This window comes from Somniosus microcephalus, chromosome 6, assembly GCF_052327205.1.
Source record: "Somniosus microcephalus isolate GS21.2 chromosome 6, FLI_Smic_1.0, whole genome shotgun sequence".
NCBI lineage: Eukaryota > Metazoa > Chordata > Chondrichthyes > Squaliformes > Somniosidae > Somniosus > Somniosus microcephalus.
The window spans coordinates 66,482,826-66,506,790 of record NC_140992.1 but is presented as its reverse complement, the minus strand read 5'-3'; the positions used below and the strand labels follow the sequence as shown (position 1 = coordinate 66,506,790).

General features: G+C 43.8%; 1 protein-coding gene across 13 annotated transcripts in view; it reads right to left on the bottom strand.

The window, feature by feature from the left end:
• kcnab1a (potassium voltage-gated channel subfamily A regulatory beta subunit 1a) overlaps positions 1 to 23,624 on the bottom strand; it is a 568,613-nt gene extending 544,989 nt beyond the window's left edge. For 2 of the 13 annotated variants that reach the window (XM_085990337.1, XM_085990333.1), the window contains exon 1: positions 23,366 to 23,577. Coding sequence is in view for 4 of the 13 variants with exons in the window: in XM_085990342.1 (XP_085846468.1) it covers positions 7,837 to 7,941; positions 17,575 to 17,597 (128 nt within the window). In the remaining 9 variants the exon portion in view is untranslated. Of the gene's footprint in view, positions 1 to 7,098; positions 7,121 to 7,836; positions 7,942 to 17,574; positions 17,612 to 18,416; positions 18,505 to 23,365 lie in introns of those variants that run through there. The other 11 variants (XM_085990342.1, XM_085990343.1, XM_085990345.1 and 8 more) reach the window with 11 other exon arrangements.
• Between the last annotated feature and the right edge of the window lie 341 nt (positions 23,625 to 23,965).

Here is a 23,965-nt window from a genome sequence, read left to right as displayed (position 1 = left end):
GGAAAGGATGGCTATGATAGAGGAGAGGATGGCTATGGCCATGGAGGAGCTAAGTCGCCAGTGTTGAAAACATGGTGATTGTTCAGAGTAGACTGACATCTCTGGAGGAGCGATGGGCAACTGTTGACCAGAGAAACCAGACCTTCATGGAAGTCCTCTGGAGTGGGACTGCCAGTGTAGATACAGGTCCTTATGGCCCCCCTGATGTGCAGCAAGGTGCTGTCAAGCCACTTGCTAGCACTGAAGTGGGGCCGACCCATGAGAGGGATGTTGGTGGCAGACAACAAAGAAGTGGCAGCTCCTCTCCAAGTGCTCACACGACCATGCCACTGTGGAGCCCTCGGTCAGAGCCCCACCAGAGTCCTCACCCAACTAAGATGGGCATCTCAGCCCCTACACAGCCGTAGGAAGAGCAGACTGTTGCTGAGCCCTCATAGGCTCGCAACCCCAGCGGACGCCCGCCAAAGGTGTCGAATCAGGAGCAGCATAAAAGTGAGCAAGGGGCCTCCACATCTGTTGAAGCCACAGGAGAAGCACCACATAGGAGCACACGTAAGAGGAAGATAAAGCACAAGTCATCACAAGGGTAGTCACTTGGGTGTTCTGTTGTATTTAACTGGTAAATGCCATCCTTTAGTCAATGTATTAAAATGAAGTAATAACAGAAAATGCTGGAAGCACTCAGCAGGCCAGGCAGCATCCATGGAGAGAGAAACAGAGTTAACGGGCTGGATTTTATGAATAAAGATGTGTTGCAGGCGGGACTGCTGCTTGCCGGGTCTCAATCCCGCCTCCATAAGCTTCTGGCCAATCAGAGGGATTTTCCCCTGATTGACCATGTTAAGCCCGCCCAGCGGGCTCAGCAGGCCAATTAGGGGGAAGTCACTGACAGAGCACGTCAACGTCTGACATGCCATCTGTCAAGATTTCTTGACAGAAGAAATGCCAGCATTTGACAGCTCTGTGAAGCTGTAAAACACTGACATTCTGTGTAGTTTGATGAGTTCTTGTGCTCAGGACTCATCAAACCTTTCAACTTTGCAGATATCACCTGGCTGTTGGTTCAGAGGATCCAACAGCCAGTCTGGGCTCCAGCACATAAAAAATGAAAGGGTTTCTAGTCATTCAATGTGCAAATTGCCCATGACCATCCTTACAGGGTAATAGAGTTGAGTGCCCATTCTCTTGGCAGATGGTATGTAGCCTTTAGTTTAGAGCAGTCTGTAACAACCCCATTATTTACTACTAACCAGAAAATACAAGGTTGACTCCTTTGAGACCAGTGGTAGCTGCTAGCGCCCTGCCTCATGACCCCTCTGCATTCCACAGGCAGGTATAACAAAGTCCATGCCTCCACCACAGCCATCATCAGATACACCATATACATGCTTAAGTAATGATTCCAATGCCTTATTAAGTCAGAGGCTCTCATTATGGTGTGCTACATTCTCCATAACTTCACTATTCAGTAAGGGAACCTCAAAACACTTCTCATACAATGAACTACTTTAAAGTGCAATGACAGTTGTTATGTACTCCAAGTGTGATATGACCAGAGAACTGTTCATCTTCAGCATGACATCCTCAGATTTGTATTCTATTGACTTGGCAATATTGCTCAACATTCTAGCTCAAATGAATTAATAAGTAATAAACAATAAATCACAACCATTTTTTTTCAGACGAGCTTGCCTGTTAACTGTCCTTCTACTTGTCACACTTGTAGCACAACTATTTGTTATCTGGCAAAAGAAAACTGCAAAAGTTGGCTTTTGCAAATTAGGATTAGAAATATTGATGACTTTAAACTAACACTGCAGTAAGTTCCCTACTGATCCAATTCCAGGAATGCCATGCTTGAACCATCTGGAACTGTAGCATAGTGTTTATGTTACTGGACTAGTAATCCAGAGGCCTAAACTAATAATTTGAAGGCAGTTTGTGAATTTGAATTCAGTTAATTAAATAAATCTGAAATAAAAAGCTGGTATCAGTAATGGTGACCATGAAACTACCGGATTGTCGTAAATACCCAATTGGTTCACTAATGTCCTCTAGGGAAGGAAACCTGCCGTCCTTACGCAGTCTGGCCTATATGTGACTCCAGACCCACAGCAATGTGGTTGATTCTTAACTGAAATGGCCTAGCAAGCAACTCAGTTGTATCAAACTACTACAAAAAGGTATAATAAGAATAAAACTGGACAAATTACCCGGCATCAACCTAGGCATCAGATTCGGACACGACAACAGCACACCCAGCCCAGTCATCCCTGTAAAGTCCTCCTCATTAACATTTGGGGTATTGTGCCAAAATTGGAGCGCTGTCCCACAGACCAGTCAAGCAACAGCCTGACATAGTACTCACAGAATCGTACCTATCAGCCAATGTCCCAGACTCCTCCATCATTATCCCTGCGTATGTCCTGTCCTACTGGCAGGACACACCCACCAGTCATGAGGGAGTGGCCCTGGGACTCCAGACCCCATGACGTCTCATGGCATCAGCAAGGGCAAGGAAACGTCCTACAGATTACCACCTACTGCCCTCCCTCAGCTGATGAATCAGTATTCCTCCATGTTGAACACCACTTGGAAGAAGCCACTGAGGATAGCAAGGGCACAGATATACTCTGGTCCAGTTTGGGTTCCACCAGAACCTCTCAGCTCTAGGCCTCATTACAGCCTTGGTCCAAACATGGACAAAAGAGCTGAATTCCAGCGGTGAGGTGACAGTGACTGCCCTTGACATCAAGGCAGCATTTGACCGAGTGTGGCATCAAGGAGCCCTAGTAAAACTGAAGTCAATGGGGATCAGGGGGAAAACTCTCCACTGGCTGGAGTCATACCTAGCACAAAGAGAGGTGGTTGTGGTTGTTGGAGGGCAATAATCTCAGCCCCAGGACATCGCTGCAGGAGTTCCTCAGGGCAGTATCCGAGGCCCAACCATCTTCAGCTACTTCATCAATGACCTTCCCTCCATCATAAGTTCAGAAGAGGGGATGTTTGCTGATGATTGCACAGTGTTCTATTCGTAATTTCTCAGATAATGAAGCAGTCCATACTCATATGCAGCAAGACTTGGACAACATCCAGGCTTAGGCTGATAAGTGGCAAGTAACATTCGCGCCACACAAGTGCCATCTCCAACAAGAGAGAGTTTAACCAACTATCCTTGACATTCAACAGCATTATCATCATCGAATCCCCCATCATCAACATCCTGGGGGTCACCATTGACCAGAAACTTAACTGGACCAGCCATATAAATACTGTGGCAACAATAGCAGGTCAGAGGTTGGGTTTTCTGCAGCGAGTGACTCACCTCCTGACTCTGTGCCTTTACACCATCTACAAGGCGCAAGTAAGGAGTGTGATGGAATACTCTACACTTGCCTGGATGAGTGCAGCTCCAACAACACTCAAGAAGTTCAACACCATCTAGGACAAAGCAGCCCACTTTATCGGCACTCCATCCACCACTTTAAACATTTACTCCCTCCACCACCAGCGCACCGTGGCTGCAGTGTGTACCACCTACAAGATGCATTGCAGCAACTCGCCAAGGCTTCTTTGACAGCATGTCCCAAATCCATGACCTCTACTATCTAGTAGGACAAGGGCAGCAGACGCATGAGAACACTGCCACCTCCAAGTTCCCCTCCAAGTCACACACTATCCCGACTTGGAACAATATCGCCATTCCTTCATCGTCGCTGGGTCAAAAACCTAGAGCTCCCTCCCTATCAGCACTGTGGGAGTACCTTCACCAAACGGACTTCAGTAGTTTGAAGAAGGCGGCTCATCACCACCTTCTCAAGGGTAATTAGGGATTGGCAATAAATGCTGGCCTTGTCAGTGATGCCCACATCCCGTTAATTAATTTTTTTTAAACGCATGTATTCTCCAAATAATTCCAATAAAAAGGCTTAAAAATGGTGCTGGTTTGTGAAGTGTTTAGCACCAGGAGCTGAGTTATCCCAATAATGTGAACACTGTTACAATTTTCATTACGATCCTTATGTGAGTCAGACACACTGGAAATGCTCAGTGATGAGGAACCATTCAGCTTTTAGCAATGTGAAAAAAATACATAATTTTATTAATACAGTTCATTAATATGATCCAAGTACAACTGACTACAACTTTTCTGTCTCCACTGCAATGTTTTAATATTGACTGTACAACACTGCTCTTTACTCACAGTAGGATTTAGAGAAGGTATCTGTATCCTTGTAGCTGTGAGATCATTAATTCTTCATGACGTACCTGCATTCAATGAGGCATATCTGCTTCACCGTGTAAATTTTCCAATGACGGTCAATGTTTTAATGACGTCTCCCATTGACTCATTTTCAGGAAGTTAAACCTATCTGGACTGTGACCTTTTTGCAGAAAGCAAAATCATCAGCAGTCCAAACTGGCGCCTATCTGTGGCATCCCAATCACTAAGCCAGCTAGTAGCTTCGCCTCCTTCATTTGTGTTTTCCCCACCCTCTCCTCCTCTTCTCTTTTCCTGAGCCTCGTCTCCTTCACAGCTCTTTTCCTTTGTCTCTTCCTAATGTACATGTGAAAGAATATCCTTTATCCTTAAATAAACTGCCTTTGTCATGTATTGTGACAAACAAGGACTATTCTTCTCACATCTGTCAATATTTGCAGAACACTGAACAACTCAGAATCCTGCTTCATTGTATTCCTTGATCAGAGACCTCTTGGCACAAAGCAGCTTGTTGAATCTCATATTTCAGTCTTCAGGTGCTTGCAAGTCATATCTGTCTTCTTGTTTATAAGGGATACAGCTTCTATCTAATAATCTCCCTTTCCTCAAGATCTCTGTTACAAGGATTATGGTTGGCTCCACATAAACCTTCAAATGTCACAAGACAGGCAAGATTTGAATCAATATAGTTTTCCTCTATGTACCTCTCAGCCGAACAGTAATACGAATGCAGCTTTTCTTGGATCCACTGATTTCACAGACACTTGAAAATTCTTAACAACAGGCTAACACCACAAAAGAATGTCAGATTGAAGTATTTTGCAGGGAGATCAGGACAGTGGCAGCAGAATTACTCCTTTCTTTAAATCAGGCAAAGAACCCGAGTGAATGTGTTCCCCAAAGACTGTCAAGATGTTCTGCTACTCCTATTGTCACTCAGGTCTTGTGCCTTATTCCTAAAGTGTGACTCTCAGTTTCCCTACCACAGTTTTGATGCAAAACTCAGGCACTGACTTTGTGTTGCATGTCTGCACAACACTCAGCACCATTTCCACTCAGTGCTGTCCCCAGTAGGAGGCTTAGAGATAGCACTGAGCATCCAACCTCTGTAAAGTGCCTTGGCCTGTCACAGAGCTTACGAGCATTCCTTGGGCTCTCACGCTATGCCACTGCTCACTCTATACGCGGACTGTTGTACTTGGTTGTCAGATCCCAGTCATTCCTTTCGTTAATACAGCTATATTTAGGTGTGTGGCTGATTTGCTAATTGGAACTACTTTATGATTGGGCAATTTGAAATCTCTGTCTAAGGCTATTGCCTCTTGCAATAATGTAAATAGGTAATTGCACATCGTCAAACACATTCCTAATGTTGCTGATAAATAGGAAGCCTGTGCCAAAAAGGACACGTTATAAAATAAATGTAATATGACCTATCACTCTATAAACAAACGGCCTCTTGAAATAGCAACTGGAGTTGGTTATCCTATTTCACCTGCACACCCAGCAGTTGCTGCAGTCATTGTTCCTGCCAGCAGTCGGGACTAAACATGAACCATACATGTTTCACTTATTTATTTCAGATTGATTTTTGTTTTTTTCTTAACTTCAAGAAAAATAAAGAATGCGAACAACATCACTGGTAATAAGCAACAACCAGGCCACTGATGGCATTATTGACTAGATGAAACAGCATGGAAATTTTACACTGGTGGGTGAGTCGCACATTCCAAAAGCATCGAGCCCGGCTCCTATTTCCCTGGCAGGAGGAACCAGTAGTTACAGTACTGCTGTAATTCCACTGGGTGGCACATGCTAAGTGATTGAGGGGCTGAACTGAACTGCACTGTTCAATCAGCCCACATCGCCAAAGTCTTCACATCCTCCCAGCAGGTCCACTGTTAAAAATTAATTGTAGTCATATAAAAGTACAGGAAACTTTCGATTAACCGGCCACTAAATAACCGGAACACTCAATCCGCCGGCAAAATTCAGGAGTCGGTTCAGATAACTTTTTTTTACTTTTAGTTACTTTTTTTACTCCATTTGTGGCTGTGCAAGCGTGTAGCTGAAGCTGTTGCTAAGCTACAGAGATGCTTGCAACTTGTGCCGATTGCTTTGAAGCTGTTGTTTGTTGCTTTATACGGAGCTCTGAGCTCCGTATCTTTTACTATAACGTTCGGTTATCCAGCATTGTTGATGGACCGGCACCAGGTCGGTCCCGTCCGTGCCGGATACCAGAAAGTTTCCTGTACCTTGATATAAAGCTCCATAATTTAACAGTCTGCGAATAGTTCAAACTTCATGTACGGATATGTGACCAAATTTATTAAAAATAAAAATGACACACCCAGATCTACCATATATATCTATTACAATGCACTGTGTCACATTTAATGAGCCCCCTGTACCTTCCACAATTCAATTCCCCCATAACTATATGAGCAAGATAAAGTTGATCATTCTACTTTTCCAAAAGCACAGGTGTAAGTTTGTACAGTAGCATGCAGCTCATTCAGAGTGAGGGTGCACACACTCTACTCATAGATATCCCTGCCAGATCAACAGGTAGACTGCAACAGTGGCTGCAACGAAGTGGCCTCAGCCCCGGGGAGCAATCCCTGTGGGCCAGGAGGAGCCGGAGTGCTTCCTCCCAGCCCCCCAAGACCCCCACCATCAACCTGGCCCTCCTTGGGGTCGGGGATCGGCCCTCCCCGGGGTCGCGAATCAGACCCCCCCGGCATTGGACCGCCCCCCACCCCCCGACCCCGGGATCGCGATTCGGCCCTGGGGTCGGGAATCGGACTCAACACACCCCTCCCCCCACCACCGAGGACAGGGATTGGACCCCCCTGGGGGATCAGACTAGCACTTACCTGTTGCTGCAACCTCCTTGTCTGAGTTCCCCACACTAATAGAAGCCAGCCTGTCAAACAGGCTGGATTCCGGGCGGGGAACCCAGCCCTGACGCCGCTCGCACGCTGCAGAGTTAAAATTTCACAGCCTGCCGGGAAACCCGACCTTCCGGGTTTCCCGCCATCTCTCGGATCCCAGCAAAATCTAGCCCATTAACTTTTTTGTCAGCAATTATGGCTGAAAAACACAAAACATTATTTACAGAACTGAAAGAGCCCAGTAGTCTTAATCGCTTGTGTCAAAAGAGAAATTAAATAAAATCTTAGACCATAAAAAACATCTGTGCATCAACTGAAACATTCAGTTAACAAGTAACCTTGTCATTTTGATGTTATGAATAGTTTTTAATAATGAAGGACTCTTCTAAAATACATTTTGGGAAAGTGCGGGATGAACAGAATGCTTACCAAATACCTGAAATAATGTGGAGAGGAATAGTGTTATGTGATCTCCTCCAAGGCACTGCGTGCCTAACCTTTATCATGATAAATACTTATGACGTGAATGAAAAGTTCATGTAGGAGACAAGGGTACTACATGTTCCAACTTATTTTTAACCTTTCAGCAGTACTGATGTATTTAACAACATAACTCAAATCACATACACAATGTCAAAGCTTTGAAGAGTAAAATCGGTGTGAGCTGTAGTGATATAAAGAACTCCTATATGTTCCAATATTGACAAAAATGGCCCATACCTGTACAGCATGGCAATCGTATTCTGCTTCTTCTGTGTAAATTTCCCAGGTGAGTCAGCCAATGAATTAGAATACATTTCTCCCAATAAGGAAATGCAATATCCTCTAAAGAGGGAAAAGAAAAGTTAACAGGACTGGCAAGTAGTTATTTAAACCAGGGTGACAGTCTACAAAATGCTATGACAATTTTTTGGAACCAAATTGTGCCTTTGTGATACATGTCCTCAAACCTTAAGAAATTACTGTTGACTTGAGTTTAGCTCCTAACATGGTGCCTAATGTCTATTTATTTGAATAAAAATGTGTTCCTTCTCTGTGTCTACTGTGCCAGTCACTGTTCTCCTGCTGAAGGAACAGAAAGGTAAACTGTGCCAATGGTACTCTGTAGCATTATATAATTACTAAGGGAAAAAAAGCCAAGGCAGTAGGCCAGTTGCTCTCTCCCCTTTTGATTTTCTCTTCCCCTGTATCCACCAAGGAAGCACCTCACCTTAATCCTGCGGCATCCCTTTTGATATCAGATCGCTCTTCTGAAAATTCATTTTTTGGGCTGCTGTATAGTCCTTACATTGTTGTTGCTGTGAGAATATATTACTTCCAATAATTCATGGAACCCCGTGGAACCTCCTATTGTATCTGTACAGACTTAAAGAAGGTACACACACAAAATATATGTGAACTCTAATGGAAACCACTTTTATTCTGTACTCTAAACAGGATGTGCTAATTTGCATAAATTGCAACTGTTGTTAAAGTGCCACCTTTTATTGTATAGTAGTGAATCCTGTCATACTTTGGAGCTGTGGCTTAGTTGGTAGCACCCTTGCCTCTGAGTCAGAAGGTTGTGGGTTCAAGTCCCACTCCAGAGACTTGAGCACAAAAATCTAGGCTGACACTCCAGTGCAGTACCAAGGGAGTGCTGCGCTGTCGGAGGTGCCGTCTTTCAGATGAGACGTTAAACTGAGGCCCTGTCTGCTCTCTCATGTGGACATAAAAGACCCCACAGCACTATTTCAAAGACGAGCAGGGGAGTTATCCCTGGTGTCCTGGCCAATATTTATCCCTCAATCAACATCACTAAAATAGATTATCTGGTCATTTTATCATTGCTGTTTGTGGGAGCTTGCTGTGCGAAATTGGCTGCCACGTTTCCTACATTACAACAGTGACCACACTTCAAAAAAAGCACTTCATTGGCTGTAAAGTGCTTTGGGACGTCCGGTGGTCATGAAAGGCGCTATATAAATGCAAGTCTTTCTTTCTATATATATTGCCTATCCTAAGTAGATGTGTACATTCTGTAACAACCAACACCTAGCTAGGCTGTGGTTTGGCAGAACTATTTAGCGAGAGGTTGGCCCAAGTTATGCAATGAGACTGCAGTTCCCCTCTCCAGATGGCTTCGTTCTGCATATCTATACTGCAAGGTAAGTAACTGACTGATATAATTCTTTTCTGACAGAATGATTAAATCTGGATAAACCACCCAGTGTTTTAGCAAAACAAAAGAAACAGGGTTGAACAGGTAAAACTCAACATTCTGATCTCAAGGGCATACCAATGAGTAATTAAATTAATTAAAAACACTGATCTGTGTCCATACATTGTGTCTGTTATTTAGTTCATGTACCTATGTGCCTGTGTTTCTATGCGTGCTCTCTGAGGTGTGTGATAATACCCCTGGGTAGAGAAATTTTTTTCCAGTTACAGCACAAAGTACTCCCACCTCGGGATGGTGTATGTCAACAGTACTATAAAGTTCCTTCTAAAGCTGCAGAATGCAATTCACCGCTGTCCCCCTCCACTGCCCCCCCCCCAACTCCCAGCCTCAAAAGACAACCCTTTGCTGCTCCAGAGGGGTATTTCCATTTTGCTACAGCATGTGTCAACTTCCAGAAATCCTTTGACAAAGTTCCTCACAATTCGGTGCTACATCTGGTCAAAATATTTAAATTCAAAGTAAAAACTAGATAGGAACAAGAAATTGGCTGAAGTAAAGGAAATAAAATATATGGAGTAGGGAATTGACAACGGTGCTCAGTGAAGTGTCCAGAGATTAATGTTGGGGATCCTACTCAATGACTTGGCTTCAGACACTCAATACAAATTGATCACATTTTCAGACTGCACTAAAATGGGAAGAAGGGAAATCAATTCTGGTGAGACATTCAAATTTATCACTGCAAGGGAGATATAGAATCTGTGAATGCGTGGACAGTGAGAGATTAAATGCAACACAGACAAATATAAAGTGCTGCACTGGAAGAAAAATGGATAGGTTATGTATCCTAGGAATGTCATCGAAGTAACTAAGGGTGAAATTGAAAGAGATCCAGAGGTGTTAGTAGAACCAGCACTTAATAGGTACAGTCAATGTGGAACAACAACCAGTCAATCGATGTCATGCTGCAATTGTACAATGTGGTCAGCCTGTACCTTGAGTGCTGTGTATAGTTTTGGTCACCAATGCACAAGGCAAAGGTTCAAGTCAAGGACACAGTATAGCAAAGAACCACAACATAGTTATAACAAGACTCACAATCAAATCATGGGATGCCTTTTGAAGCCATTTGAATATAAGGCCTGGCTATATTACACACTGGAGTTATTGGCCCAGTAATTCCGGGCACAACGCGTGAGTACGGACGGGGTACTCACGCGTGTGCCCGGAGGAATTGCCGGTTTTCAGCATGCACAGCACATGCGCTGAAAACCGGCATTTCCTGTCCTCTGACCCAAGGGGTTAAGAGGCAGAACGCACGCGACTGCACAGGCAGCGCGTGCGCAGTGAAATTCCTTTTTTTTTTCAGAGTTGCGCGTGTGTAAAGGCCTCCGGTCTTTACGCATTGAAAAACCACACGTAAGTACTTAGTTTTTCAGGTAAGTGGGCTTTTAGTACAATTGAGAATTTTTTTTTCCACAGGTTTGTTATTTTTAAAGAATTTACAGTAAGGTAAGTTTAGTTTTAGCCCCGATTTAAAAAAACCATTTTTTCAAATTTTAAAATTGTTTAAAATAGTTTTTCAAAGTTCTTTTTTGTTCATTTAAGTAGTGCAATGTTTTTTTTAATTTTCTTTCAGGTTTAAGTAGTGTTTTGGGGCCAGGAGTTTTCATGAGTTTGACAGCTCTTTCTGTCAAACTCATGAATGAGTTTCCCCTCCCCTGATTGGCTGCACAGTGCTCACCTGATCCCAGCCGGCACATCGCACTAACTACGCCGCTGGATCAGGTTAGCACAGCGCGCCGACATCTGAACCGGGCCAGTGACAGGAAATGCAAGCAGGCCCGGGCTTCAGATGTCGGCGCGCAGGGTGAGTGCTCATCGGGGGCTTGCACGCGCGGCAAGCACCCGATCCTAATTTCAGGGCCATTACATATATATATCTTGTGATTCAAATGTAATACAGTAACTGCAATTGCCATTTATTTTATAAGAATGGCCTTAAGACTTTCAGACCAGTTTCATCCTATGCCATGTCTATAAGGTTCTGTCACTGAAAAATCTGTAGTAAATAGAACAACTGCATTTGATTTACAGCCAGTCAGCTCCAGGTTCTAGGATATGTTTTCAATTAATCATAAATACAAATAGCTTGTAATGCATAGTCATTGAATAAGAATGGAAAAGCCTGTGTAATCAAACAACACAAAATGTAGCAGTGTTGGTAAAAATTATAATTTACATTGTTACAACATTTTAGAAGTTAATCATATTGGTTTAAAAAATAAACATATGACAAAATAAACCCATCTGTTAATTGTTGAAGAAATATAAATAAAGCAGTTTTTGGCCTCTCTACTGAGTTTTGAACATGGGGTCGATTTTCATTGACCCGTGGAGTCGGGATTGGAGGTGTGCGGGGGGTTAAAGTCCCGAATTCGGGGGTCCCGACACCATCCCGCCCCCAACCCGCCTCCATGTAAGTTTCAAAGGAGGCGGGTACCCGCCCCGCACTGGGACTCGCCTACCCGAGGCGGGAAGGGATTAGTGGCAATTAACTGCCAGTTAACAGATAGTTAACAGGCAGTTTTTAGCCTAATCCCTATTTTAAAGCTTGAAGTGTGGGATTCCCGACGGCTCCAAACCACGCTAAGTTAGAGGAGTTGGGCCGTCGGGCTGAAGGACTTGGAGGGGTCGAGATGTCTGTGTTCAGGTGAGTGATGGGTGCATGAGTGCAAAGGTAAGTGTGTTTGGTGTGTCTAAAGTGTTTAAAACAGTTTAAATTACCTGTACTTACCTTTTCAGCCTTCCTTCCTCTAGGTTTCGGGAGTCCATCATCTAACGGCACAGAAAGCAAAATGGCTGCGAACTGTCAAAAGTGACAGCCTTCAGCTTTCTGTGCCGGTGAGATTTCTAACTGAGTCTGTGTAGAAGGACTCAGGTTAGAAGTAAGACTGTCAGGGCCCGATTTTGTGGTTTGTGTGGGAAATGGTCAGATTCCCCCGAATGTGGGGTTCTGACACACAAAAAAATGTGTCAGCCAGCTCCACGCAATTTTCCCTCAAGTGGCCAATTAATTTCCAGCATGTGGGCAGCTTTGCTAATTGTCCATTCGTGGTGCTTTCAAGGTCCATAGCAAGCACTGCATCCTCTGAAGGCTTTCAAACGAACCATACAGGATGGCAGAGGAGCCTGCAGCAGCTGTGGCCAGTGCCAGACCCCGAGCTGCCTCCAAATTCGATGAGGCTTCACTGCAGGCATTATTGGATGGGGTTAGGGCCCACAGGGAGGTCTTCTTCCCTAGGTCAGGGAGGAAGAGGCCTCTCACTGAGACCAATGCTGCATGGATGCAGGTGTCAGCAGATGCCAACTCGCTGGGAGTCACCAGAAGAACCTTGGCATTACATCTCTAACTCCTTCCTTTACTCCCCCACAGTACCATCCAGAGCCCCCGTCCTCACTGTGGAGGAGGAAGAGGCTGTGCAGCTAGACTCCTCAGAGGAAGCTCCAACCTCTGAGGGCGCAGCGTCAGCAGAAGTAAGCGCACCCAGCACCAGCGCAGACACTCACACCTCGGGGGGACCTTCGGTACATAGAGTAGTGTTGTCACCTGGTGTTTCACAGCTCACAAGTGAGCCTCAGCAGATTCTGGAGACAGGGACAGCAGTGGAGAGTCCTCGTCAGAGGGCACAGAACTCTGCCAGCTAAGCTCAGCTGCACTGCATGTCGACCCTCTGCCTCTGGGTCCATCCGCAAGAGAAGAGGTGATGGATCTCCATGCACAGATGCAGGAGTCTCTGGCAGGTTTTGTCTCCAGGGTCGCTGCGAGTGTGGAGCGAATGGAGGAGTCCATAGAGACCATGAGCAGAGCTTTTGTGGAGTCATTGGCGCATGAACGCATCACCGTGGAAAGGTTGGCAACCTCCATGGAGGAGATAACTCGCCAGGGTATGGAAAACATGGTGAGTGCTTATAAGAGAGTGACATCTCTTGAGGAATGTTGGCCATCTATTGAACAGAGAAACCAGACCTTCATGGAAGTCCTTCTGAGTAGGACTGCCAGTGCTGAAATGGGTCCCCATAGCCCCCTAAAGCACAGCAAGGTACTCTCAAGCCACTTCCAAGCGCTGGCCCCTTCTGGCCTGTGCAGCTTCAGGTGAGTGAGCAGCAGCCTGGTGCTCCTGATGCTCATCCTGCTGTTCCTGGTTCTGCTGCTGCCACCTCTGCTGCTGGAAATCCTCAAATGGCAAGAAGGGAAGGAAAAAAAGGCGTCCCATGCTTCTTGCAGATGCCTCCGCTGAGGAAGCGCTGAGTGAGGGTGGCGAGAGGGGCTTCCCAGGAGATCACATTGGAGAAGTGTGTGAGGCTCCAACCTTCCACAGCTGTGCCTAAGCCTTGAAGTAGTAGCCCCAAGCCTGCAGCAACAAGGTCCTTCACCATACAAATGCTGTCCCTTTAAATCGCAGCTTTTCTGAATGACCTGCAGCTGACAGCAAGCAAGCCGGCAAGCTTCACGCCAGGTTTCATTAGCAGGGTTCACCGCAGGCGTGTTTGATGTGGGGAAAGCCCCAAAATCGCAATGGCCCCTGAAAATCGACTTAAACAAGGTAATAATTGCTCATTAGTGTTCCGACGGCCAGTCCCGCCAGCGGCGGGCGGGACTGAAGCGGGTCGCGGAGAAACGGTGGTCCGAAAGTCGGACGGGGTGGGGAATCAGGCGTGTGGGGTCGCGACGCCCTTTTTCGGCGATTCTCGCCCCCCGGCCACCTGAAAAGCCGCCCAACGACTGGCAGAAAATCGGGGCCTCAGTGTTTGACAGCTTCAAACAGCTGTGAAACACTGATATTTCATCTGTAAAAACGTCTTGACAGATGAAATTTCAGTCTGTGATGTCACCCGTTGCCGGGTGGCCCTTAATTGGCCTGCTGAGCCCGCTGGGCGGGCTCAACAAGGTCAATCAAGTTAAAATCGCGTGGATTGGCCGCATCTCAATGGAGGCGGGACTACAACCCCGAAAGTTGTAGTCCCACCTCCTTCCCGACTTCTGAATGAAAATCACCCCCCATGGTATGTTAAGAATTGCTATCACCGTCACTATCAGATAGATATATTTTCTGCTGAAGGACCTCTCAGTGTTTTGACATCTAATAGATTAAATATGGAAGAATCAGGGGTCCAGCTTAACTCACATCCAAAAATCAATCCAAATTTTCAAAAATTCTTCTGTGTAAAGAAACAACTGACAGGCAGAATTTCTAATGTTTGAGCAATACATTTTTAATATTTCCTATCACCTAAACATTAATAAAACAATTAAATCAAATGATCAACTTGAACAAGCTCACCTCCCTTTCCACTCTCAAGTTGATAGCACTGCTCCTGTGACAGCCCAGTGAGTAAAGGCATCGAGCCTTCTAGAACTCAGCCATTTAGACCAGGAAGGTTCTGAGTTTGATCCCGAGTATATGTTAAATTACCTGAGGGGAGACTTTCAACTGCTGCCCACCTGTTTCTCAGCTAAAAAAAAGGACAACCAGCAGTTGAAAGTTTGATGTGCACCTGTCTGCCTGCCTGAATCAACTTCCTGGCGGGATTTTAAATGGGTGCCTGGCAATCTTGCCCAAAACAGGCGGGAGACTGTTCAGTTATGCAATTCAGGGTCCTACACCTGTTGAAGGACCCAGATTACAACTTTCAAAGAGTAATGGGCGGAGCATACACGGCACATATCAGTCCTATTTCTCCAGAAGTTTAGAGGCCTAAGCGGCTCCTCCAAGCCCTACAAATATCTTCTGGCTAGCTGCTGGCCCATTCCTGCTCAACGCCCCCACCCCACAATGCCTTACCAGCCGGCCAACTGTATGGAGTACAGTTCCTGCAGCTCGCTGGCAAAATGTCAATGAGGCCTGAACCTGAAGGTGGTTCGGGCTGTCTGAGTTGGGCGGCTGCTGCAGTCGCATCGCTAATAGCGCTGCCATTCGTCACCCAAACCAAAACTCCCCCCCTCTGCTGATCTGATCGAAGCCAGGCCAATGATGGGAGCACTGGAATTGGCCTCATATCCTTCATTTAAAAAGTGAAAAAAACAGTGGATTCCCACTCCTAATCACAATCCTATAACTGCAGCTGGAAAGTGCATGTGGATACACATTACACTTCCTACTCCACTATAAGACACACTCAGAAAAACCACAAGACTCTTACTCCCTCCTGCCTATATTACCAGGGACAGATGGAAGCCGAGAGGCTGATTCCTCATCAAACCACCATTTTTAGACAACCCTCAATTTTTTTGCCTTCAGCTCCTTCCAGGCTGTCACAGGGGATATCAGTAAAATCAGTCAGTCTGCAGTTCATGCTTGCATTAACAGGTGACTAATGTCATGTTTGTTAAAACAAACACTTTCATCGTGTTCCCCATGGGCATCCGGAAGCAGCAGGTTAGGGCTTCATGTTTGCTCATATTGCTTCCCCCAAGTCCCAGGCCTTGCTGACTGCGCCCACGTCACCCTGTGGGTTCCTTTGCATCACCCCTCTGCCTTCATGAATTTCAAGGACGTTCACTGCAGTGTATGTACAACTCATGTGTGATCACCAACAGTCCATCCTGCAGGTCTGTGTCCACTTCCCTGGCAATTCTCTTCCCCCTGTACAGCAAGTGAGAGGCTGGCTACTTGGGGACACATTTGGGTCCTGACTCCTCTCAGGAATCCACACTCAGTGGCTGAACTGCTTTACAGTCAAATCCATGCCTTGACTAGAACATTGATCGAGTAGAGTATTGACATCCTCAAGCAACAATTATGCGAGACCATGCAGACACTGCGACAACGGATGAACGGACACCGCGCAACAATCGCCAGGCAGGAGTGTTCCCTCCCAGTCGGGGAACACTTCAGCAGTCAAGGACATTCAGCCTCCGATCTTCGGGTAAGCATTCTCCAAGGCAGCCTTCGAGACACACGACAACGCAAAATCGTCGAGCAGAAACTGATAGCCAAGTTCCGCACCCATGAGGATGGCCTCAACCGAGATCTTGGGTTCATGTCACGCTACATGTAACCCCACCTGACGTAGGGTCATCCAGACTCGAGTCGTCGTTGGCTTGTTCTCTCCACACAGATGTGGCCGGACCTGCTGTGATTTCCAGCAAAAAAAATGTTTTTTGTCTGTTTTTTTGTTTTTCATACAGACCCCAGCATCTGCAACATTTGACCCCTTGTGACCCCACCTCATTGATGTAATGTTTTCCTGACTGACCTGTTTGGACACCATTTACACCTTTGATTGCTGTGATTATCTCTCTGCTGAGGTGTGATAAATGGCAGTTAGAAAGATTACCTGTAAACATCTGACATTATTCTCTGACTATATAAGCTGTGTTTTTATGCATCTCTCCACTTCACCTGACAAAGGAGCAGCGCTCCGAAAGCTTGTGATTTCAAATAAAGCTGTTGGACTATAACCTGGTGTTGTGTGATTTCTTACAACAATTATGCTGCCTGGACAGGTTTGGTGATTTCCTGCAATACAGCCCACAAAATGTGTCCTGTATGATTTCTTTTATTCATTCTAGGAATGTAGGCATCTCTGGCAATGGTGGCATTTATTGCCTAACCCTAATTGCCTTGAGAAGGTGGTGGTCGGCCTTCTTCTTGAACTACTGCCGTCTACGCAGTTTCATACAACTGAATGGCTTTCTAACACTTCAGAGGACAGTTAAGAATCAACAACGCTGGTGTAGGCCTGCAGTTACATAAAGGACGGCGGGTTTCCTTCCCTAAAGGACATCAGCGAACCAGTTGAGTTTTTATGACAATCCAAAAGCTTCAGTGTCACTTTTAGTAATACCAACTTATTATTTTCAGATTTTTAAAAACTGAATTCAAATTTTCAAACTGCCATAGTGGGATTTGCATGCATTCTCTGAATTATTAATCCAGGCCTACTGGGTTACTAGTCCAGTGACATAACCACCGTGCTACCGTACCCATGATAGTGGTTTGCTGTATGCTGCATAACTTTGCTCTGCAATGGGGAGAATACATGGAGCCATCATTGGGTGAGGATCTTCAGCATGATGAAGGAAAGGACACTGATGACATAGAGGACAGTGAGGGCTCCACCACAATGATTCACCAAGGATAACGCCTCACAGAAATAGTTGCCTCATTTAAAATTTTGTGATAATCCCGCTTCAAGTAAAGACAGCAAAAGAAGAAATGTATAAAACCAACAATTTTTTTATGTTCAAGCAATTAATTGTCTTAGATCTTCAATTCATGGAAAGTTTTTACCTGGCTCTTCTGCCATCTATCATTTTGGTGTATTTCCCTTGAACAAAATACAAACAACTTTCAGACAATTCAAGGTCTTGTTCATGCAATTTAAGATCTTAATCATATGTTCATGCTCAACTTAACACACATCTAAGTTACATTCTGCAAAACAACTGTAAGTAATATAAATTATAAAACTGAAATTATGGAATACTTGGTATGATATGCAATGGTGTAGTGTCAAAGCTTTATATAAATATGTAATTTTACAGCTTTTTTAATATCAAATATTTAAATAATTGCTACACTCTTATTTAACAGTTCTACAGACAAAAATCAATCGGTGTGTTACTACCCTACATGTAAATCTTGCACAAAGCAGAATTCAAGATATGAGGTGATCAACAAGCATTATTGGGTCAACTTACGGTAAGTTGCACATTGCAATATTACATACAGAATTCCAAACAAATTTTACAACAAGGCAAAACATGCTAACGCAATAATTAAGAAAAACTTGGGTATATTGGTCAGGATTTTGTAGTAGAAATAACAATGAGGCTACGAGCAGTCAACGTTTTTAAGGAGTAACAACAGAAAATGCTGGAAACACTCAGCAGGCCAGGCAGCATCTGTGGAGAGAGAAACAGAATTAACGTTTCAGGTCTGGGACCCGAGGGTCCCGAGGGTCCCAGACCTGAAACGTTAACTCTGTTTCTCTCTCCACGAATGCTGCCTGGCCTGCTGAGTGTTTCCAGCATTTTCTGATTCAGATTTCCAGCATCCGCAGTATTTTGCTATTGGCCCAGAAATTCGGTTCGGGGGCTTCCCGCGGGTGCAAGCCTCCGACCTGCACTTACCTTGCGCGCCGGCCGTTGAGCTGTGGGCCCCCGTGGAATTGCGATCCTGGGCCTCCTCCAACAGGAAGACCTGTCAAACCTATAAATACTATAAGCCCCAAAACATCACTAAATCTTCAAATAATTTTTTTTTTAAATCACATTTTTAAAATAAACTATAAATTAGATGAAATAACTATTTTAAACAATAATTTAAATTTTTGAAAAAATTAATTACATTTTCTAACAGGGCTAAAAATAAACTTACCTTTCTTTAAAGTATTTAAAAATAATAAACCTGTGGAAAAAATGTTTTAATTTTAATTAATTCACCACTTACCTTGTAAAAAGCAGGCCTTGCGACTGCTTTTTACATGTCTAACTTCTGGAGACTTACCTTCCTGGGAAAACCTGCAAAAAAACCGTAAGTTCGATGCGCACGCGCAGCCTCTCCTGCGCACGCGTTCGACCTCTGAACCCCTTCTTTCAGGGGAACGGAAGTGCTGGTTTCCCGCGCATGCGCAGTGCATGCACGAAACCGGCACTTCCATTGGGCTTATGGGTGAGTACCCCATGCGTACTCACCTGTGGAGACCCGAATTTCTGGGCCATTATTTTTAACGAGTAAATCGGACAGCATCCTCCGACATCTGCAGTTATGCAGACATGCGCAGTTAAATGTGGAAATCAGGAAGTTAGTATCCGAGTTGCCCTGCTCCTCCATAAGCTTCGCTACACCGGTACCTCGCCAAGAGATTCAGCATTCAAACATATGAAGGGTGTGAAGTTGCAGTATTTACCAATTGGAAACCCACTAAATATGCCAGAAAAACTTAGGGCTTGTCCAGTCAAGTTTAAGTGAATTTTTAATGGTGTGATGAGTCTTAATTTCTACCAAACAACCTCTCTGACACTGAAAATTTACTTTTACAAGTGTGGCGTCTCATTCCTTCTGATTTTAATTATTATTGGAGATTTTTTTAAATGTAAAGTTAAAATCAAGCATTTTTTTATTTTGTCTTTCTGTCTCTTTTATCTCTCTCTCTTAATCCCATCTTTCTTTCCCTCTTTTTATTTTCCATGATTTTACATTGAATTAAATATTCTAGCTTACACTTCCTGGTTCAGACTCTGCATGCCTCAGTAAAGATTCTTCAATCTGATTTTAATCCTCACTCCTAATTGAAACTAGGTGGGTGGGCAGTTAAAATGCCCTAGGTTGCTTACCAAGGAAGCCATTTCTGATTTAATGGACATTTCTGGACAGGCTGCTAAGCCACCCACCCAAAGCCAGTGAAGGTCCTAATGCACATATGCTAATTGGGGTCCAATGATATCATCGAGCCCCAACCAATTTTAACTTTGGGGTGGGGAGGGGAGCCATCATGGCTTTCTCACCAGGTGAGGGGCAGTGTGAAGAGGATCGGGATTTGACTCACGGCATGTTAATGTGGGTCCTAACAGTTAAAATCGACGTGGCCTGATACTGCCGCAGACAGGTGGGCGGGAATCTAACTGAAATCAGTGTTCTGCGCCAGAAACCCACCAGCAGTTAAAATCCTCTGTTTACACACGCGAACAGGGTTTCTGTTGTACTTCCGGCAAAGTTACAGCAGCAAAGCATGAGAAACTTGGAGGAAATTCATCCATAAAATTTGCTTTAAGCAAATATTTTGTTTTGAATTTATTCTCTACCGAACATTAAGGGACAAAATGAAAACAAGAGCCTAAATACCACAAGTGCTACTTAAGTTGAAACATGCAACTTCTTCCAAAAACTACTTGCAGCATATTTATGACCAAATTGTACAATTCATTTGATGAATATTAATTCCAAATGTATAGTGATGTTAAGTATGTCACAAGTACAAGAATAGATTGGCGGTTAACATAAAGGGGAATCCAAAAGTCTTATATAGGCATATTAACAGTAAAAAAATTGTCAGAGGAGCAGTGTGGCCGATTAGGGACCAAAATGGAGAACTACTGGTGGAGGCAGAAGGCATGGCTGAGGTACTAAATGAGTACTTTGCATAGGTGTTTACCAAGGAAGAGGACTTTGCCAAAGCTATGGTTAACAAGGAGGTTGCTGGGATACTAGGTGAGAAAAAAATAGATAAAGATTTATTGGAAAGGCTGGCAGTAATTAAAGTGGATAAGTCACCTGGTCCGGATGGGATGCATCCTAGGTTGCTGAGGGAAGTAAGGGAAGAAATTGCAGAGGTGCTGGCCACAATCTTTCAATCCTTCTTGGATACAGAGGTGGTGCCAAAGGACTGGAGGATGGCAGATGTTACACCCTTATTCAATAAAGAGGAGAAGGATAAACCTAGCAATTAGAGGCCAGTCAGATTAACATTGGTGGTGGGGAAGCTTTTAGAAACAATAATCCGGGAGAAAATTACATCCACTTGGACAAGCACGGACTAATAAAGGAGAGCCAGCATGGATTTGTTAAAGGTAAATTGTGTTTAACTAGCTTGATTGAGTTGATGAGGTAATAGAGAGGGTGGATGAGGGCAGTGCAGTTGATGTTGTGTATATGGACTTTCAAAAGGTGTTTGATGAAGTACCACATACTGTACTAGGCTTGTTAGCAAAATTGAAGCCCATGGAATAAAAGGGGCAGTAGTAGCATGAATACAAAATTGGTTAAGGGATAGAAAACAGAGAGTTGTGGTGAATGGCTGTTTATCAGACTGGAGGGAGGTATACAGTGGCGGTCCCCAAAGTTCAGTACTAGGACCATTGCTGTTTTTGATATACATTAATGACTTGAGGTATAGGGCACAATTTTGACATTTGCAGATGACACGTAACTTGGAATGTAGTAAACAGTGAGGAAGATAATAATATACTTCAAGAAGACAGACAGGCTGGTGGAATGGGCAAACACATGGCAGATGAAATTCAACGCAGAGAAGTGTGAGATGATACATTTTGGTAGGAAGAATGAGGAGAGAGCATATACACTAAATTGAACAATTTTAAAGTGGGTGCAAGAACAGAGAGACCTGGGGGTGGTTGTACACAAATCTTTGAAAGTGGCAGGACAAGTTAACAAAGCAGTTAATAAAGCATATGGGATCCTGGGCTTTATAAATAGAGGTATAGCGTACAAAAGCCAGAAAGTTATGCTAAACCTGTATAAAACACTAATTCAGCCCCAGCTGGAGTATTGTGTCCAATTCTGGGCACCACACTTTAGGAAGGACGTAAAGGCTTTGGAGAGGGTACAGAAGAGATTTACTAGAATGGTTCCAGGGATGAGGGAATACAGTTATGTGAATAGACTGGAGATGCTGGGGTTGTTCTCCTTGGAGAAAAGAAGGCTAAGAAGAGATTTGATAGAGGTGTTTAAAATGATGAAGGATTTAGATAGAGTAAATAATGAGATGGCAGATTTAAGGTGATTAGCAAAAGATCCAGAGGCGACACAAGGGAAAAAAAATTATGTAACGAGTGGTTAGGATTTGGAATGCACTGCCTGATAGGGTGGTTGATACAGATTCAATAGTAGCCTTCAAAAGGGAATTGGATAAATACTTGAAGGAGAAAAATTGCAGGGATATGGAGAAAGAGCAGGGGAGTGGGACCAACTGGATTGCTCTTCAAATGAGCCAGCGCAGCTTCGATGGGCCGAATGGCCTCCTTCTGTGCTGCACTATTCTATGATTCTATGATGGGGTCATTACCAGCATTAGTGTTGACTACCATAGGCAAAGGGAGTGTTTCAAGCCAAGTTGCTGTAGAACAGCACATGTACCAGCTGAATGCTACAGTTTTTTGCCCCATGCTTGATATTATGTTGTTTTAGGCCATTTGAATTATATATGCTTTACTTGCATTGAAAACGACAAAGAACTGCCCAGTTCATCACTTGAATGTTCTCCTTAGATTATTATTATGAAGCCTATTGTGCTCCTGATTCTAGCTCAAGGGATTAATCTGGTGTGCAATGCTTCTGCTGTTGGATATTATAATTAACCCAAAATTAGGAAATGTTCTGGTGCAGGTTTATCCTATATTGATTGTATTTTTGTGCAGCTGTTTTATGATGCCATTTTATCTCACTGCATTTAAAAGAGTCGTATGCCTATGGCAGGACTTACTAGTTACTAGTATAATTCTACTAATAACAATCTCACACACTAATAGTATTTATGTATTTCTAAGTTCCTACAGTTTTCCTGAAATAAATTGAATTCGAGAACAATGTTTGCTACATTGCCTGGATGAGATGCGGATAGTCAGCAGAAACTGCATTTGAATGTTCCAATCCACATGGAACTTTTCAAGATAATTACCTCAACGGTACAAGAGTAATTATTTATTTGTGTAAAATTTAAATTTGCGCTAAAAAAAATCAGAACTGAGTCTGCGTCAGTGGTCATAACAATGTGGACAGTGTAGTTGGCCTCAATGGATTTGATCCATACAGGATTTGAACCTTGTGCAGTGCTCTGGAATGTCAGGTTTTATTTGCAATGCAATGCTACTCAGGTATGTAATACCAAATAAAAAATTTTTTAATATTGTATTAATTTTCTTAATATTTCTGAAGTTGATATCAGGGCCTTGAGACTAAAGGAATTGCAACTGAAGGGTCTGTATCACTATTACCAATATTTAAGATTAGTCAGAAGGAATTGATGTGATACTCATCAGACAGTATGATGCTTGAAAACAATTACATATGCAGAAAGAAGGTTCTCTGTAACCACAGCAGCCCCAGAGCTGAAAGCAGGAGCTTTGTCACTAAAGTGCATGGCTGCAGCTTCCATTTTGCTATTGCATACACAGTACTTTCAAAAAAACATTCTAGAAATTTCCTGCCTGTTGCCCAATGAAGAACGGCTCATAATGTTTTCCTGACACACAAGCAGGAGCTAGCAATGACAGTGCTTATAGCTGAAGGATGCCCGACATGCTCTAAATGAAGCAGACTTTCACAATAAGCTCTGTCTTACCTTAAACCTTTGCAGCTCCTTAAGATTTCTGAGTACAGTTCCGTCCCTGACGTTCTGCGGTAGTCCAGACTTTCTGCCTACGAGCTATTAATGCTACTGTTCTATGATTGCCCATTCACACAACTTTCTCAGATATGTTTGCATCGATGAAGCCAGACTTTACTGTTCCATTAATAGAACAGTCTGACTCAATTGTGAGTCTTGCCAGCATTCACTTAGTCAACATATTAAAAACATAGGCAGTCAAACTGTAGGAATCTCAGGAGACCAACAAAGCACAGCCCCAGTTTAGAGATCACTAACTTGCTGCAAACACCATGGGAGTTGGGATTTTTTTTAAGTTTTATTTTTCAGTAAATAGCACAATGCATTAAACAGTGTGTGGCTATCCTCTTCATGGGCTGCACTGGGCTGTTATGCTTTATTAGACCTGGAAAACACTTCAAAAATGTGGCCATAGAAAACAAACTCACAGAAATTCATTAATTCAGTGTCAACTGTGGCTCAGTTGGCAGCACTCTGAATCAGAAGGCTGAGGTTTCATAGTCCCACTCTAGAGACATTTTTTTAATTCGTTTATTGGATCTGGGCATCGCTGGC